At 43.6% G+C, this 19,939-nt stretch overlaps 1 protein-coding gene across 1 annotated transcript in view; it reads right to left on the bottom strand.

The window, feature by feature from the left end:
• The window catches only part of LOC137541031 (myosin-16-like), a 284,543-nt gene that overhangs the window by 18,482 nt on the left and 246,122 nt on the right, over window positions 1-19,939 (bottom strand). Inside the window, exon 16 of the mRNA XM_068262177.1 lies at window positions 6,376-6,479. Coding sequence (XP_068118278.1) covers window positions 6,376-6,479 — 104 coding nt within the window. The remainder of the gene's footprint in view (window positions 1-6,375; window positions 6,480-19,939) is intronic.

The following is a 19,939-nucleotide window of genomic DNA, read 5'->3' as shown; positions in this document are numbered from 1 at the left end:
TCCTATACATTTGAGCGCGAAAGTTATTCTGCTACATGTCTTTGATAAAAAAAAAAAAACATTCAGTGTATATTTATTGGATTGGGTAAAAGTTATAGCGTTTACAAACTATGGTGCCAAAAGTGAATTTTCCCATTTTCAAGCATCTCTGACTTTTCTGCGCACCTGTCAGGTTTCATGAGGGGCTAAAATTCCAGGATAGTACAAATACCCCCCAAATGACCCCATTTTGGAAAGAAGACATCCCAAAGTATTCAGTGAGAGGCATGGTGAGTTCATAGAAGATTTTATTTTTTGTCACAAGTTAGCGGAAAACAACACTTTGTGACCAAAAAAAAAAAAAAAAAAAGGTTTCCATTTCTTCTAACTTGCGACAAAAAAAAATGAAATCTGCCACGGACTCACTATGCTCCTCTCTGAATACCTTGAAGTGTCTACTTTCCAAAATGGGGTCATTTGTGGGGTGTGTTCACTGTCCTGGCATTTTGGGGGGTGCCTAATTGTAAGCACCCCTGTAAAGCCTAAAGATGCTCATTGGACTTTGGGTCCCTTAGCGCAGTTAGGCTGCAAAAAAGTGCCACACATGTGGTATTGCCGTACTCAGGAGAAGTAGTATAATGTGTTTTGGGGTGTATTTTTACACATACCCATGCTGGGTGGGAGAAATATCTCCGTAAATGACAATTGTTTTATTTTTTTTACACACAATGGTCTATTTATAGAGATATTTCTCCCACTCAGCATGGATATGTGGAAAAATACACCTTAAAGAGACACTGAAGCGAAAAAAAAATGATGATATTATGATTTGTATGTGTAGCACAGCTAAGAAAAAAACCATTAAGATCAGATACATCAGTCTAATTGTTTCCAGTACAGGAAGAGTTGAGAAACTCCAGTTGTTATCTCTATGCAAAAAAGCTATTAAGCTCTACGACTAACTTAGTCGTGGAGAGGGCTGTTATCTGACTTTTATTATCTCAACTGCAATTTAACTGTTTACTTTTCCTCTGCTAGAGGAGAGTTCATTAGTTCACAGACTGCTCTGAAAGACTCATTTTGAATGCTGAGTGTTGTGTAATCTGCACAATTTATAGAGTGATGCAATGTTAGAAAAAACACTATATACCTGAAAATAAAAATATGAGAATATTTTCTTTGCTGCTAATCTTCTAGTAATTATTCATAGTACACAACCAATTCATTATATCATATATTTTTTTTCGCTTCAGTGTCTCTTTAAAACACATTATACTACTTCTGAGTACGGCGATACCACATGTGTGGCACTTTTTTGCACCCTAACTGCGCTAAGGGGCCCAAAGTCCAATGAGTACCTTTAGGATTTCACAGGTCATTTTGAGAAATTTCGTTTCAAGACTACTCCTCACGGTTTAGGGCCCCTAAAATGCCAGGACAGTATAGGAACCCCACAAATTACCCCATTTTAGAAAGAAGACACCCCAAGGTATTCCGTTAGGAGGATGGTGAGTTCATAGAAGATTTTTTTTTTTTGTCACAAGTTAGCGGAAATTGATTTTAATTGTTTTTTTTCACAAAGTGTCATTTTCCGCTAACTTGTGACAAAAAATAAAATCTTTTATGAACTCACCATACTCCTAACGGAATACCTTGGGGTGTCTTCTTTCTAAAATGGGGTCATTTGTGGGGTTCCTATACTGCCCTGGCATTTTAGGGGCCCTAAACCGTGAGGAGTAGTCTTGAAACCAAATGTCGCAAAATGACCTGTGAAATCCTAAAGGTACTCATTGGACTTTGGGCCCCTTAGCGCACTTAGGGGGGAAAAAGTGCCACACATGTGGTACCGCCGTACTCAGGAGAAGTAGTATAATGTGTTTTGGGGTGTATTTTTACACATACCCATGCTGGGTGGGAGAAATATCTCTGTAAATGACAATTGTTTGATTTTTTTTACACACAATTGTCCATTTACAGAGAGATTTCTCCCACCCAGCATGGGTATGTGTAAAAATACACCCCAAAACACATTATACTACTTCTTCTGAGTACGGCGATACCACGTGTGACACTTTTTTGCAACCTAGGTGCGCTAAGGGGCCCAACGTCCTATTCACAGGTCATTTTGAGGCATTTGGATTCTAGACTACTGCTCACGGTTTAGGGCCCCTAAAATGCCAGGGCAGTATAGGAACCCCACAAGTGACCCCATTTTAGAAAGAAGACACCCCAAGGTATTCTGTTAGGAGTATGGTGAGTTCATAGAAGATTTTTTTTTGTCACAAGTTAGCGGAAAATGACACTTTGTGAAAAAAAAAAACAATACATATCAATTTCCGCTAACTTGTGACAAAAAATAAAATCTTCTATGAACTCATCATACACCTAACAGAATACCTTGGGGTGTCTTCTTTCTAAAATGGAGTCACTTGTGGGGTTCCTATACTGCCCTGGCATTTTAGGGGCCCTAAACCGTGAGGAGTAGTCTTGAACCCAAATGTCTCAAAATGACCTGTGAAATCCTAAAGGTACTCATTGGACTTTGGGCCCCTTAGCACAGTTAGGCTGCAAAAAAGTGTCACACATGTGGTATCGCCGTACTCAGAAGAAGTAGTATAATGTGTTTTGTGGTGTATTTTTACATATAACCATGCTGGGTGGGAGAAATATCTCTGTAAATGACACATTTTTGATTTTTTTTACACACAATTGTCCATTTACAGAGAGATTTCTCCCACCCAGCATGGGTATGTGTAAAAATATACCACAAAACACATTATACTACTTCTCCTGAGTATGGCGATACCACATGTGTGACACTTTTTTGCAGCCTAGGTGCGCTAAGGGGCCCAACGTCCTATTCACAGGTCATTTTGAGGCATTTGTTTTCAAGACTACTCCTCACGGTTTAGGGCCCCTAAAATGCCAGGGCAGTATAGGAACCCCACAAGTGACCCCATTTTAGAAAGAAGACACCCCAAGGTATTCCGTTAGGGGTATGGTGAGTTCATAGAAGATTTTATTTTTTGTCACAAGTTAGTGAAAAATGACACTTTGTGAAAAAAACAATAAAAATCCAATTTCCGCTAACTTTTGACAAAAAATAAAATCTTCTATGAACTCATCATACACCTAACAGAATACCTTGGGGTGTCTTCTTTCTAAAATGGGGTCACTTGTGGGGTTCCTATACTGCCCTGGCATTTTACGGGCCCAAAACTGTAAGTAGTCTGGAAACCAAATTTCTCAAAATGACTGTTCAGGGGTATAAGCATCTGCAAATTTTGATGACAGGTGGTCTATGAGGGGGCAAATTTTGTGGAAACGGTCATAAGCAGGGTGGCCTCTTAGATGACAGGATGTATTGGGCCTGATCTGATGGATAGGAGTGCTAGGGGGGTGACAGGAGGTGATTGATGGGTGTCTCAGGGGGCGGTTAGAGGGGAAAATAGATGCAATCAATGCACTGGGGAGGTGATCGGAAGGGGGTCTGAGGGGGATCTGAGGGTTTGGCCGAGTGATCAGGAGCCCACACGGGGCAAATTAGGGCATGATCTGATGGGTAGGTGTGCTAGGGGGTGACAGGAGGTGATTGATGGGTGTCTCAAGGTGTGATTAGAGGGGGGAAATAGATGCAAGCAATGCACTAGCGAGGTGATCAGGGCTGGGGTCTGAGGGCGTTCTGAGGTGTGGGCGGGTGATTGGGTGCCCGCAAGGGGCAGATTAGGGTCTAATCTGATGGGTAACAGTGACAGGTGGTGATAGGGGGTGATTGATGGGTAATTAGTGGGTGTTTAGAGGAGAGAAGAGATGTAAACACTGCACTTGGGAGGTGATCTGATGTCGGATCTGCGGGCGATCTATTGGTGTGGGTGGGTGATCAGATTGCCCGCAAGGGGCAGGTTAGGGGCTGATTGATGGGTGGCAGTGACAGTGGGTGATTGATGGGTGGCAGTGACAGGGGGTGATTGATGGGTGGCAGTGACAGGGGGTGATTGATGGGTGGCAGTGACAGGGGGTGATTGATGGGTGATTGATAGGTGATTGACAGGTAATCAGTGGGTTATTACAGGGGAGAACAGATGTAAATATTGCACTGGCGAATTGATAAGGGGGGGTCTGAGGGCAATCTGAGCGTGTAGGCGGGTGATTGGGTGCCCGCAAGGGGCAGATTCTATACATTACAAAGCGTATTATACCAAGTTCATGCGGCGATCCGGGTGCTAGTAACCCGCCGGCGCTTCCGAACGGCCAGCGGGTTAAAGCGAACGGGGGGCGGAGCCAGTCCCCGGCGGCTGATCGCGTCACGAATGACGCGATCGCCGCATAGCAACACCCGCAGCCGCCCCCGCCGATGGGCGTATTGCGGTCGTTTAGGCCCGGACTTTGCCGCCGCCCATCGGCTGGGGGCGGTCGGGAAGTGGTTAAAGAGGACCTAAACTCTTTCACAGGAGAGAAGGCAAACACAGAGAAACCCACCCTGTTTGAATTTAGAGATAACAGCCTGTCTAATTATACCATCTGCTAGTAATGAGCCACTGTCATTTGAGCTGTCAGCACTGTCTGATCTGTGCCGAGATTTTTGTGCAGTTCATTCCTTTCTGCCTCCAGAGGGCAGTCAGATAAAATCCATGGATCAACTATGCTGGCATTACCTAGTAATTATAGCCATGGCTATCCTTCAACGCAAGGAAAGCATTCAAACCTCTTGTGGTAAAATATTTAACATTTTAACAACTCTTACTGTAAAGAACCCTTTCTAAATAGATGGAAAAACCTTTTTCCCTCCATACGCAGATCATGCCCCCCTTGTCCTTTGTACACTCTGGGGACAAAAAGCTCATCTGCCAAGCTTTTTTATGGTCTTCTGAAGTATTCAATGGCTTCAATTCACTAAGGGCAGTCTGGTGAAAAAGTCCATAAAATACCTCATTCAGTGAGTTAGAAATTTTTTTTCCCTGAATTCAGGTTTAGTTTCCCATGCGGGAATAGCCTTATTGAATTGACATTTAACAAAATGTTTGGTAAAATCAACTTTTACTTGCTTTACCGCAACGCTTCGTGAACTGACGCCTGTTCCTGTCACTGACATAACTTCCTGAACCTGACATGTATTTGCTTAGGTGATATTGGGCTGGCTGTGGGTCAGACAATCAGTATGAGGCGTCATATAATTCCAGCTATTGAAGGGTCACTGACAAGCCTGGGCAGTGTGGCTCACAGTGTGCGGCTTTACAGTAATGATACGCTCCCCGAAGCGCCAAAAGATTCAAGCTGCCCGACACCCCCCCCCCCCCCCCCCCTCATGTGTTTTATGTGTTTGATGCGCCTGCTTTGGTCTTATTGTCTCCAAACTCCCTTAAACTCTACACTAAGGATGGTCAATGAGATGCAAATAATTTAAGGTTTATGCAGGATTATGCAAATTGTGCATGTAAATTTATGCAGGATTTGACTGGTTCATGTTCAAGCTGTATACATTTGCATAATGCTGCATCAACTTGAAATTATTAGCATCTCATTAACCATACCTCCTCTACAACAAAGCAAAGCGTGCACATTAGAGCCTCGGAAGAAGCTGACTAAAGCAAAACGTCCGTCAAACCGTCTACCCACCACCCAGCGGTGCCCACCGCCATTCCCCACACCCCATCACTGCTGCATATAAGTATAACCAGATTTGTTGTGTATATACTACTGGATGGATTAATATGAACTGATTTCAGTAATAAATATTGGTCAGTATTGCCAAGCGTTCTACCAATCCTTTGTGCTGATTGGTTCTGAACCTGTGACGCTTTGAGCACACTGACTTTGTAACATGTGACACTTTGTGTTTGCACTCCGGGCAGTTTTATCTCTGTGTGCCTGCCTACTATACTCTCTTTGTTGTGACTTAAAGCAGATCTGAGATGAAAAACTAACTATAACAAGTAACTTGTCTATATATCTTATCTAAAGTTTAGATAGTTTACACAGCAAATCTAGCTGCAAACAGCTTTAATAGAATATGATTATTTCTTCCTGTGATACAATGACAGCAGCCATGTTGTTTGTAAACATTACACAGAGGCAGGCTTATCTGTATCTTGATCACTCAGCCTGTGAAAAAAACCTAATCCCCCCTCCTCCCGCCTCCCCTCTGCCTCTGAAATCAATGGCTAGTAACACCTCCTCCTCCTCCTCCTGCCCAGACTGAGCTCCCATGAGCCCTTGCTACTGCCAAGGCTCTCTGAAAACCTGTGGGCGTGGTTTATTTAGTTTATAGGGAATTAGAGTATTAAAACAAAAACAAAAAAGTATTTAGCTTGAGGAATGCCCTATAAATAGGAAAGGAACACAATTATGCAATGAGTAAAAGTTCACCTCGGATCCACTTTAAGCAAAACTGCTTACCGGGTGGCTTCAAACTCCTCCTCCTTGTCCTGAATCCGTTTATCTGTGTCCATCCGCAGCTGGGTCACTTCAAGCTGCAGCCGAACTAGTTTACTCTCCTCTACCTGCCAGAGATTTTACAAGAGAAGCATTAAAACGTGCTATGTAACTTAAATCTCATCTGTGAGCATTTAACAAAGTATAAAACTAATAAGAAAAACATATTATTGGTTTCCAAATTACTGAAACTTTAACTTCACTCAAAAGCTAACTGATAAGATTGCCCTTAACTACTAATACTATCAAATTGTTTTGGAGGAACAGAAAACTTTTCTACTTTGTTTGCACAGCAATTACAAGAAAATCTGATCAACTGACCTGTAATGTTATAAATTAGCTTCAGTGAAGTGTAAATATGTCTTCAAGTGACATAATAATAGCAGAGGCACCACTGTATCCATACTAAAGGCACGTTCACACACAGGACTTTTTCAAACTATGGGTCGCCAGACCCGTCCGCAGGGCAGTCGTTCTGACAACAGTTCCACGTCAGTACAGGCTGTCGTCAGATTGATAAGACTGGTTTTGACTGATCTGCTGAGCGGATCAGTCAAAATCAGTCTGACAACAGCCTGTACTGACGTGGAACTGTCGTCAGAACGACCCATAGTTTGAAACAGTCTGGCGCGCCTTAAGCTATATCAAGTCCACCCTGGTGGAGGGGTGTTACCCCTTTTTTCCTCATCTATGGAGAGTGACTTCTTAATCCTGAGTGGGGTCAGGTCTAATCTCCCCCACCTGCCTATACAGTGGTTGCCTTTGAGGTAACCCTGCTTTGTGAGTATAGCTTATTACTCTATCATACTTCATTTTAACTACCAGTACATACTACACTATATTTGGCTCTTCGAGTCCCTACTCTGTGTAATAATAGCAGTTTTGTTTTTTTTTTCTTACTGTTTTCTGTTGTTTTTTTTGCTGTTTACTGTTTTAGAGCAACTATGTATTTCTGCGTTTCAATGTACTTTAAAGTGGGGGGAAGAGTTCAACTTCCCTGGGGCTTCTACCGGCCCTCCGCAGACGATCTTCCGAACCTCGCTGTGGCTCACTTCCTGTTTTTTTGTAACTTTAATGTCGCAGTCCACTGCACCTGCACGGTTTGGCCGCACGCATCCTTGCTCCCACTGACGTTGCTGGGAGTGTACTGCACCAATATAGCTACAACCTTTACTGCACCAATATAGCTACAACCTTTACACACCGAATTACAGCTTTTGCCTCTGATATTTAACATGAAAAGTAGGAAAATGTTTACACAGCTACTTAGACATTATTTGTACATTGTCATTTGTCATTGTCATTTGTACATTGTCATTTCAGAACACTTGGTTTGATAGTGTTCCTTTAAGTGGATGGACTCTCCTTAAGGGGACCATACAGGCGCAGGCGGGTCGAGAATGTGTTGATAGCGGCGTTCGAATGCCCGACGACCGACACAATACAGCGGCAATACATTACCTGTTCCGCCGGCGCGAGTTCCCTGGTCAACGCTGCTCCGTCTCTTTGCTGGGTTTTGAGTCCAACGCCCTCTGTTAAACTTCCCCCGGCAGGAAGTAAAGTGAAGCTGGAGGAGCTCGGACCGGGGAAGAGACAGCGGAGACAGGGGGACTCTGCCGGCCGGAGCAGGTAATGTATAGCTCGCGGGGGGACGGCGGCGGCAGCGGCAGCTCCACAGATGGTGAATCGATCTCATGCAGTAAAGGCAGCCATACGATCCCTCTCTGGATTAAATCAGAGAGGGATCTATCTGCTGGTCGATCTGATGGCAAATCGACCAGTGTATGGCCACCTTTAGACAGGTCTATGTTGCTCTGCTCCAACTCAACACAGACCTTCTGTTCCAGTGGTGCCCCACTGTTGGGCCGCAGCCAGTGAATTGTTGATGTAGAAGGGGGAGGGTTCATAAATGGGAGCGGCATCTATCCTGTATGTCACTGACAATTAATAAAAAGCTATATTTTATTTATGGATGGCATCAGCTTTGATCATAGCTAAAACCAAGGTGCTTATAGTGGATTTTAGAAAGAAGGCAGATGACATTCAGCCACTTATTATAAATGGAAATATTGTAGAGAGGGTCACAGACTTTCGGTTTTTGGAAGTTACTATTAAAAAGGACCTGACTTGGGGGTAACATATTGCTGAAGTAGTGGAAAAGGCACTAAAGAGGCTATATTTTTGTAAGGGTGTTTAGGAAGAATAATATTCCTGAGAAATTGTTGGTGTCTTTTTACAGCAGTATAGCGGAGAGTGTCCTAGACCCAGTGTACTGTCTCTGTGGGTGGTTTTCAGACTTCACAGTAGCACAGAAAAAGCAGCTTCATAGGGTAGTTAAAGCGGAATATAACCCTGCATTTCAACTTTGCTCTAAAACATTATTTACAGTATATTATATGCAACCAGCATTTTTTTTTTTTTTACTAGACCAGCATTGGAAGGGTTACACAGGGCTTTAAAGTTCCTGGAGATTTCTGCAGACGCATCCAAAGCTGACATAGATACATTTTGTTTACATAAATGTATCTAAGTGTTGAATGTGACTCACTCTCTCTGACTGGAGGACAGCCAAAGAGTGTGTAACATTTCTCAATAGATACATATAACTAAATAGAATGTAACAATCTGAACTTCCTCATATCTCTCCACGGAACTTTAAACCTCTGTGTTTAACCCTTCCAATGCTGGTCTAGTAAAAAAAATGCTTTTTGCATAGAATATGCTGTAAATAATGTTTTAGAGCAAAATTGAAATGCAGGGTTATATTCCACTTTAAGGTTGCCCAGAAGATAGTTGGCTGTCCTCTTCTTCCATTAGAAGAATGACATACTTCTTATTGTTTCAGGAATATTAAGAACATTTTAAGTGACGCCTGGCATCCAGGACACGTGTTTTTTGAACATCTGCCTTCTGAAAAATGTTTTAGACTTATAAAAACTAAGACAAATATTAAAGAACAGTTTTTATCCTTCAGCCATTCCTATGTTAAATGTTGCTAAGTGGCCATATTGATAAGGGGTGTGTGCAATGCAATGTATGCAGGAATGGAATGCTCTTATATTCTTTTGCTTTTGCTGGAAAATTGCATTTTAACATTTCGTTGTAAAATTTCAGTTGTTACAACGACAATAAAGATTTCAATCTATCTACCTTTTTATCTTCTATTTACTACTATGCTGAACTGGATTTACCATAAGGCACTGTAGGCACGTGCCTACAGGCTCCTGGTGATGAAAAGGCGTCTCACTCCCCTTCCCTATGCAGAGTCCTGATGAGAGTGTAAATGAGAGGTTACTCACAATGCTCACGGAATTCCATTGATGAGATCTCCCTTCAGTCAGGGGCACCTCTAGCTATCTAATATTGAGGTTTCTCTAACTATCCAATACTTAGGGGCACCTCTAGCTACTTAATACCAAGGGGTACCTCTGGCTACCTAATGTTAAGGGACACCTGTAGCTACCTATGACAGGCAAGGGAAGTAAGGGAGGAGTCTAAGGTGCCAGGACATCTGTGCCTATAGGCTCCTGTGAGGTAAATCCGGGCCTGCCAATTAATAGTACAATATTTAGTGAACAATCATTTTTTTTCTATCAAATTACGCAGATCACATTGTATGAAAACAGAGATGCTGGAGGGCCCAATCCATCCTGAACATCTCATTATCAATAGTATCCTTAAAGATATTGTTGACTGGCATGGCGGATTTTTCATAGATACGATTGGAACTGGTTTCGATTTGGTCGCAACTTGGATTGTTTAATGCTGTGGATCTTTTCGATCTTGTCCTTCAATTTGAATCGTCTTCTTGAAAACCCGATCAAAAAACACGATCGTTCACTAAAACTCGCAGTTAGTGGGCACTATAAAGAGGAACTGTAGTAAAAATAACATAGTGAAGAAAATTGCTTATTTTTTACAATCATGATTTATAGATTAGTTAGTCAGTGTTTGCCCATTGTAAAATCTCTTCTCCCTGATTTACATTCTGAAATGTATCAGGTGGCGACATCTTTACTGCTGTCAGGTAATCTCTGCGGAATGTTTGTTAACTGAGAATTCCGAAGCCAGTAGAAAATATACCATATTTCTCAGAATGTTGAGGGAGAAGAATTCTGTATTGCTAAACAGCCTAAGGTAAACATCACTGGGAGGGCGGGGCTGCATAACAATATACTGTACAGCAATATAAAGATACTTGAAGTGTTTCTGCTGAAACCAGGAAAAATAATGTTCATGTATCCTGAGTAATTTACTGCATTCTACTGTACTGTATGTTGCTACAGTGTCTCTTTAACGCACAGTTTTGAATTCCCTTTCTCTACTTCTTGAAGTAGTTAGGCAGAATCTAAAAAGCATAGTTTCAACTCTGAATGAAATCTAATGGGGGAGCAACAGGGCCAGTTCTAGACTTTTTGCTGCCTGAGGCAAACTTGTGAGGATGCGCCTCCCGATTTGGAATGATCGCGAACACCCAACAATTTACTCTGCTTAATTTAATGTTCTCACATGACATGCTGCAGCTCAACACAATAGCACACTGGCTGGATGTGAGTCTGTCAAACTGCTCACCATCTGCAACTCCATTCCTCCTCAGTCAGGACAGCAGTGCCACCCCTTCTGCTGTGCAAGTCAAATGAAACACTGCTGCTCTCCTGCCTCCCCCGCTCTCACTCACTGTCAGACTCCTCACACAGCACAACAAGCTGCTTTTCCCTAATGATGGCCTCTTCACTTCGCTCTCCTCTCGCTTCTCCTACTCTGACTGCATGCTGTGTGTGTAAACAAACAGTACAAACATGCTGCCCCTGTAATCTCTGCGCCTGATGCAAATGTTTCACCTTGCTTCATGATAGAAGCATCCCTGGGGAGCAAGCATGAGAGTTTGAATTCTGCATCTATTGTGTTATGCTGGATCCACATGGTGCGTTCGCGCACTCGATTTCCCGCTCGATTCCTGTCTATTCCCGTCGATTCGTTTATTTCCAGCAGGTCCGATTTGGATTTCGATGGATCGTTAGGTCGTTTCGCATGCAAAGTATGCCGAATCGACCTAACGATCCATCGAAATCCAAATCGGACATGTTGGAAATAAACAAATCGACGGGAATCGAGCGGGAAATCGAATGCGCGAACTCACCGTGTGGATCCAGCATGAGATTTGCCTTTATTTTCCACATGCAGCCCGTTTTGCAGCATTTGAAGCTCTTTCCCGTTGCCACAGGCCACACCAGTGGCTGGTTTTTATTCATATGCTAGCGCGATATGAATAAAATGCAAATCGTCATGTTGCTCATATGCCTTTTATAGACACAACTGACTGCTGTTAGACATGAGCTAATTCTAGTATGCCAATTAACCTTCATTTATGTGTTTGACTTTTACAAAGGGAGCTGTAGCCCATTATGCAGATGAATGTATTCCCCAAGGCGTTCACATAATCTCCTAGCAGCCACTAGGAAGCATTGATAATGATCCTCATCTTCACTCCTCAGGAAGTGATTGTTATCTGGCCATACAAGTGTCTATGGTGGAAAATAATTGATTATTTACTGATGGGAATGGAACACGAAGTTACAATTAATTTACCACATTGCATCACTCGTTTTCAATGAGATTCGGAAACCTGATTGAGAATGATATTATATGGTTCTCCCTCTAGCTCTGTTATGGATGGCACAGTGTGAAGCTTGCAATCCACCCCTGCTCTTTCCACTCTCCGCCACTCGATTTAAAACTAACTATTGCCACCTCCATTCACACTTTTGAACAATAACCTGTCTGAAATTGATTAGTTATGTTGTGGCCAAAAGATGATTGGAAGAATTATTTGATATGATAAAGTTACCCATACATCTAGCAATTTTGGCAGCTGATTGACCAAAAAACAGATCTCTTTCTGATCGGAGAGAGATCTGTTGGCTGCCATCAACAGCAGGTCAATTCCTGATCGATTTCAGAATGCAATCTTGCAGCAATAAAAAGACACTTCCACATAGAGTACTAGTATTGCTCCAATAGCCGTGTACTGTGTACTAAAAAATCACTGTGGTTCCGTGATAACACCCAGTGTTTGTGCCAGTCCACACACTAACATGCCAATTCGCTCACCAGATACAGCCCACCTCTGATTCTAGGTGGATAACTTGCTTAGGGTATCTCCAATCAGCAAATCACGGCACTTATGCACTCCAACTTCCTCTCTTGAGGTCTCTTGTTTATTCCAATAAAATTCTCTCGATAAAACACATAAAAAATATCCACATAGTGTAACACTGTAAGATTCGCCTCTGGGCGCTTGATAGAATCACACTTACGCGTCCAGTATGAATATCAGCATGTGACAATTATGATCCAATGCCCATCCGCTGGGGTGCAAGGTACAGGGTAGGGGGTCCGCGTTCTCCCGCTCTACTCCCTTACTTGGCCGCAAGTTACGCAACTCGTCCGCGCTGTGTAGATTAGACCGGCCGGTCCGTTTTCTCTCCGGGTGCGCGTACGACGTCAGACGCTTGGCTCTGGAGCCAAGCGTCTGACCAAGCCAAGCGTCTGACGTCGTACGCGCACCCGGAGAGGAAACGGACCGGCCGGTCTAATCTACACAGCGTGGACGAGTTGCGGACTAAGCATGAAAAAACAGAAAGCTTCCTACCGGTAAGATAAGGACACTATGACCATAAAAGGGCCTATACACTGGTCGATTTCAATCGATCAATCAAAAATCAATTCTATCAAATTTATCGATTTCAATCACTTTGATCTATCTGACAGGATGGAAAATCTAGCAGATAGATCAATCGCCCATAGAGTTGCATTGGATCTAATGGTGCAATAATGCATTTAGATCGATTTTCAATGGATTTTCAATAGATTTCATTCTGAAATCTATTGGAAATCTGTTCCTAGTGTGTGGCACACATCAGATAGATTCCTGTCAGATTCAACTTGACAGTCATCTGACAAATCTATCTGATGGTCGAATCTGCTGCAAATCTATAAGTGTATGGCCACCTTAACCTCCCTGGCGGTAAGCCCGACCTCAGGTCGGACTATGCCGCACAGGAGGATTTCTCAGGCCCTGCTTGGACGATTTGTATAATTTTTTTCTTTTTCTTGCTAGCTGCGTGTATAAAATATATAATATATACATTTAATATATAAATTTATAATTTTTTTCTTTTTCTTGCTAGCTGCGTGTACTTCCCGATCGCCGCCACTCCGCGCCGATTCGCCACCCCCCCCGACCCCTTGCGCAGCCTAGCCTATCAGCGCCAGGCAGTGCTGAGAGGGTGGATCGGGACTCCCGATGACGTTGATGACGATCGTCGCCATGGAGACAGGGGAAGCCACACAGGAAATCCTGGTCTGAATGGGATTTCCTGTTTGCGCTGATCGCCAGAGGGGGTGGGGGGGGGGGGATGCCGCTGCACAAAAAAGTGCTGCACTCCCCCCTGGCGATTTTAATAGACCGCAAGGAAGGTTAAAAGAAGAACTGAATCCCCCTAACCCTTTGAAGAGTTTACACAGTGATGTAAGCCTGTTGTCTAGGTGATTTTTCCTGTGGGAGGGACAGTAAAAAGAGCAGAGGTGATGTCACTTTTGGCGTCACAGAGAAACAGTAAAGATGGAAACCAGCAGAAATATTCTTTTTCTTTTTTTATATCACTTTCTCCTAAATCTGACAGTGAACACTAAAAACAACAGGATAGGTGAGCTAAATAGGTTATTTCTCATTGGATGATTTTCATTTTATTTATTCAGTTAATAAGGGGTTTCATCCCACTTTAAAAGGTAACAAAGATGGCAGCTCCCTCATTACTGTCACTTCAGGTTCTCTTTATACTGACACACAAATAAGGCTGGAAATGAGCAATTTGCAACTCTTATTACACTCTAGCTCCGTCAAACAGAAATTATCACCCTCTAAAAGAAGAAGAGGGAAAGCGTCTCTCTGTGCGCCAAGAGGACGCAAATCGCTCATTCAAAGAGAATCACTAATGAGCCCTCGGACGGCCGCTGACGTCCTATTGAAACTTCAAAATCCCCGGATTAAAAACTTTTTTTTTTCTATCGCCAAATCCCTTTTTCTGCAAATTGTGAATGTTTTAAGCTCTTTTCCAGCTAATCCCTCCTGACTAAATGCCGGGATCCCGGCTCAGAACATCGTTTACATCAATTCACATTATTAAAAAAGGACTCGCTTTGATTTGTGAAGCCAGCGATCAAAGCTTCGGTGTGGCGGATAAAACGATAGCGGGCTGGCCAGCTTTGATGTGTCAGATAAAACGATGGCGGGCGGACTGGCTGGGTGTCCGGGGTGGACCAAACAGCTCGGGATGGTGGGGGATTACACACATCGGCGGTAATGAGGAAGAAAGGCATAAGGCACATGATACAGAATCAGGCAGGTGTAACAGAGAACTCCGGCTGTATCAGCTAAAACATATCCCCCTCATTATATCCAATATTGTAATCAGCCTTGGAATACCAGCCTCAGATAAAAAGGTGCCCATACATGGTACAATTTTTTATTTTCGATTAGATAATTTAGTTCGATTATTCTATTAGATCGAATATAAAGATTTTTCCAGCATGTCCAAACAGATTTTTCTCGAAAAAACTGGATAATCGTTCGAATTTCTTGATGGAAAAAAAAAATATTTTCAACTTTCATTCGATTTGATCATTTAGATGGAATAAACGGGAAAATCGAATGTTTTTATTGTACCGTGTATGGCCACCATAACTCTCTATGCTCCAAAGTAGCCTCTGCATAGGAACAGACAACAATAACAAAACCCCTCATCTGGGAGATTAGTGAGGAGTAAACCAGGTGTAATGATTGGTGTAGCAACACAGACGTCTGATTATGAGTGATCTGCAGAATCACCAATAATACAGACGCTATACCTGATTATATGGTGATCTGCAGAATCACCAATAATACAAGTATAGCTGGCAGAATACAAAGTATGTAGTGCTTGGTGCAACAGTAACAGAATAGTTTCGCTCAGGGGTGCCCAATACGTCGATCGCGATCTACCGGTAGATCGCGACCGCCCTCTGAGTAGATCGCGGCCGTCCGGCCGCGTCCTGTCAAATTTAGCTGCCGCGTGGTTGCGGCTGTGAAACTGTAGCTGCAGCTGTCATTTTCTCCTACCAGGAGCGACAGCTGAAGGGGAGAGGCGCGGCTCATGGGGAGAGGCGTGGCTGAAGGCTGAGAGGAGTAAATGGGGAGCCTCTCCTTCCCCTTCAATCTCTGTGATGCAAGCCGTGTGGCCACGCCTCCCCAAGTCCCGCGGGTCTTCAGTGGTTATTGGCTAACGGTCATCCCCGCTCTTGTGAGAGGAGCAGAGGCAACTCAATGGAGGATTTCCTGCACACAGAAAGGGGGCTAAAGAGACTGCTTTGCAAGGTGGGCATATGGAATTTCTGATTTGATAAAGATGGGGGGGTTGCTTGATTGAGCCTAATTCATTGTGGTGGTTGGAGGGGGGGTGTTTATAGATGTGTTTATAGATTTGATTATAGGAGCCATGTGCTGTGGGGGGGAGAAGGATTGTGAAGGGGGGGCGGGTGTAGAAGAGAAGGGTTCTGTGACCATTTTTTTTTGACAACTATGCTGTGATGGGGAGGGGGGATTATGGGATTATGACACTCTGTGGGGGAAGGATTCTGTGACCAACCATGTGCCTAACTGTGTGTGTGTGTGTGTGTGTGTGTGTGTGTGTGTGTGTGTGTGTGTGTGTGTGTGTGTGTGTGTGTGTGTGTGTGTGTGTGTGTGTGTGTGTGTGTGTGTGTGTGTGTGTGTGTGTGTGTGTGTGTGTGTGTGTGTGTGTGTGTGTGTGTGTGTGTGTGTGTGTGTGTGTGTGTGTGTGTGTGTGTGTGTGTGTGTGTGTGTGTGTGTGTGTGTGTGTGCGTGCATGTTGGTAGATCTCCAAGACTTGGTCATTTTAAAAGTAGCTCGCGACCCGAAAAAGTGTGGGCACCCCTGGTTTAGCAAGACCTCGCCAGAGGAGCTGATGAACTCTATTGGTACACAATAACTGAATATATAGTGTAGTGGGGGTGTCTCAGCACCTTGCAGGGAAAAAAATATAGGAGACAAATACGGGAGCCCAATAGTGTAGTATATTAGTATGCAATTGAAAAAAGAAATTTCAATAAATTACTACTCACAAAAGGAGGTTGCAAGGGCAACCAACCGTAGGAAGCAGGTGGAGACCATAAACCCGACTCCACTCGGGGTAGTCCCAGCCGGGACCTGGATGTGGTCGCTCTCCTTGAAAAAGTAGGGACAGGTGTCCACTGTGGGGCACCCACAGGTGGTCTGTCACCACCCCTCAAACACAGATTGTTTGGGGGTATAGCTATGCACAATTGAAGGTAAAGAGGCGCCCTGGTTGAAATAAAAGCATCTAAAAACAGCTTAAAATCGAGGAAATAATATGAGGTGGCTTACCTCAATAACGAAATCCTTGTATATGACAAAAGATTTTTATTTAGCACAGGTAACGCGTTTCGCGGGTCCAAGCCCGCTTCATCAGGCCAATAAAAGTGCCTACAATAGTGAAAGAGCTCCTCAGTATAACTATATCGACAGCGTTATAGGTTAATACAATGAATACTTATGCATTATACATTTATATCCCAATAGTATACATACCACTGGGTTAAATGAAAACGATCGAATGATTCGATAGATCCATCAATCAGAAAAAACGATTTTTCAAAAAAGTAAATATAACCTAATTTAAGGATCTAGACTGCCGATCTAAAATGGGAGATGGTAAATATGCAAATGCAGTGTTCAGCTGCATTTGAAGGTATTTATATAATGTTCAAAAATCAACAGTCCATGGGCCTGATTCACAAAGCCGCGCAAACCGTCCAGCACGGGTGCGCCAAACAGCCAGCACGCGAAGCACCGCCCGCGGCCTCCCACGCGTGCAAAACGCCGCGACCCACGCGGCCGCGGCAAAACGCGTTTGTAATAGTCCGCGACCGCGCGAATCGCGGCACCCCACGCGCGCAAAAGCCCGCGAACGGCACCCCACGCGCCAACCACCCAGCACACCCGCGCCTAACAGCCCGCAGGCCCCCGCGAACCAAGCCCACATGCCCAAAATTTCCATATGCTGGAGGAGGTTTTTATAACAAAAATTAATTAAAAACTAAAGTTATAAAATATATATATATACAGATATACATACACATACATACATATATATATACACACATATACATATACATGCAGCCACAAATTAAATTAATAATAAAATAATAATAATAGTACTAATAATGCACAAATTACATATGCAAGAATCCAGCATTCATAGTACAGTATAGGAGATATTTATCTTGCCCGTGAATATATAGCTTATAAGATAGACTAAAGTGCATATATCAATAAAGTGCATAGACTTTTTAGATTGATATATGCACTTTAGTCTATCTTATAAGCTATATATTCACGGGCAAGATAAATATCTCCTATACTGTACTATGAATGCTGGATTCTTGCATATGTAATTTGTGCATTATTAGTACTATTATTATTATTTTATTATTAATTTAATTTGTGGCTGCATGTATATGTATATGTGTGTATAAATATATGTATGTATGTGTATGTATATCTGTATATATATATATTTTATAACTTTAGTTTTTAATTAATTTTTGTTATAAAAACCTCCTCCAGCATATGGAAATTTTGGGCATGTGGGCTTGGTTCGCGGGGGCGTGCGGGCTGTTAGGCGCGGGTGTGCTGGGTGGTTGGCGCGTGGGGTGCCATTCGCGGGCTTTTGCGCGCGTGGGGTGCCGTGATTCGCGCGGTCGCGGACTATTACAAACGCGTTTTGCCGCGGCCGCGTGGGTCGCGGCGTTTTGCGCGCGCGGGAGGCCGCGGGCGGCGCTTCGCGTGCTGGCTGTTTGGCGCACCCGTGCTGGACGGTTTGCGCGGCTTTGTGAATCAGGCCCATGGACTGTTGATTTTTGAACATTATATAAATACCTTCAAATGCAGCTGAACACTGCATTTGCATATTTACCATCTCCCATTTTAGATCGGCAGTCTAGATCCTTAAATTAGGTTATATTTACTTTTTTGAAAAATCGTTTTTTCTGATTGATGGATCTATCGAATCATTCGATCGTTTTCATTTAACCCAGTGGTATGTATACTATTGGGATATAAATGTATAATGCATAAGTATTCATTGTATTAACCTATAACGCTGTCGATATAGTTATACTGAGGAGCTCTTTCACTATTGTAGGCACTTTTATTGGCCTGATGAAGCGGGCTTGGACCCACGAAACGCGTTGCCTGTGCTAAATAAAAATCTTTTGTCATATACAAGGATTTCGTTATTGAGGTAAGCCACCTCATATTATTTCCTCGATTTTAAGCTGTTTTTAGATGCTTTTATTTCAACCAGGGCGCCTCTTTACCTTCAATTGTACAATAACTGAATAGTTTGACAAAATCTCACCAGAGGAGCTGGTGGGTACTATTAGAACACAGTAACTGATTAGTTTGGCTAAACCTCACTAGAGGAGCTGGTGGGTACTATTAGAACACCTCACCAGTGACAAGGTCTCACTGGTGAGTGGAAAGGTCAGACAGGCTAGGATCAGTAACAGGTGGGCAGGTACAGTACAGAATCGGCAGGCAAGAGAGTAGTAAGATATCAGGCAGGGTTCAGCAACGGAGTCAGATTGGCAGAAGTACAGAAACGATAAGCAAGAGCAGAGTCAAAGGGTAGCCAGAGTCATACACAGAATATCAATATACAGTAATACAATCATCCTAGTCTTGCGTGAAATCCCTGGTTTCCTCCCAGATCAAAGCACACCGGATACTATCTAAGGTCTGAGCACCAACACGTGAGTATTCGCAACAGCAGACAAGTTGCGAGTGAACCCTGAAGGCTTTTGAAGCAGAGGAGACCCCACAGCCGCGCCCACAACAATCAGCCAATCCGGAGCGCCGTGAGTCTCCTCTGACGTCAGCCGACCGGCCGGTCAGCTGACGCGCCTCCTCCCCGCATAAAGATCTTGTCTCCGCGCACGCCCGCACGATACGGCAACCCTATGTGCAATAGACAAACCCGTCCTCGGCGTACAAGACACCAGAGGCACAGGCAAAGTCCCTGAGCAGAAAGGCCAGGCGGCTGCGGAGACACTCTGCGTGCCTGCAGCCGCCATTTCTGCGGATGTTACAGTACCCCCCCCCTTGAGGCGTGGACTCCGGACACGGTCCATCAGGTCTGTCCTGCATCCTTTACCTAGGTTCTTCTGTATCCAACATTCCAGGGAGGGAGGGAGAGGAGTGCCCCTGTACCACAGATTTAAATGGATACGCGTGAGAAGTTTTAACCCTTCTCATTCTGGACGGCAGGGTCCACATTATGTCACTTGGTACAACCTGCCACTCTTAAGACCGTCTCCTACCTTTCTGCTGACTTTGAAAAGTGGGGACTAAATCCTTCCGAACTATCACAGTAGCAAGGACCACTTTCTC

Source organism: Hyperolius riggenbachi, chromosome 12 (genome assembly GCF_040937935.1).
Source record: "Hyperolius riggenbachi isolate aHypRig1 chromosome 12, aHypRig1.pri, whole genome shotgun sequence".
Taxonomy (NCBI): Eukaryota; Metazoa; Chordata; class Amphibia; order Anura; family Hyperoliidae; genus Hyperolius; species Hyperolius riggenbachi.
This window is presented reverse-complemented; position numbering and strand designations above follow the sequence as displayed.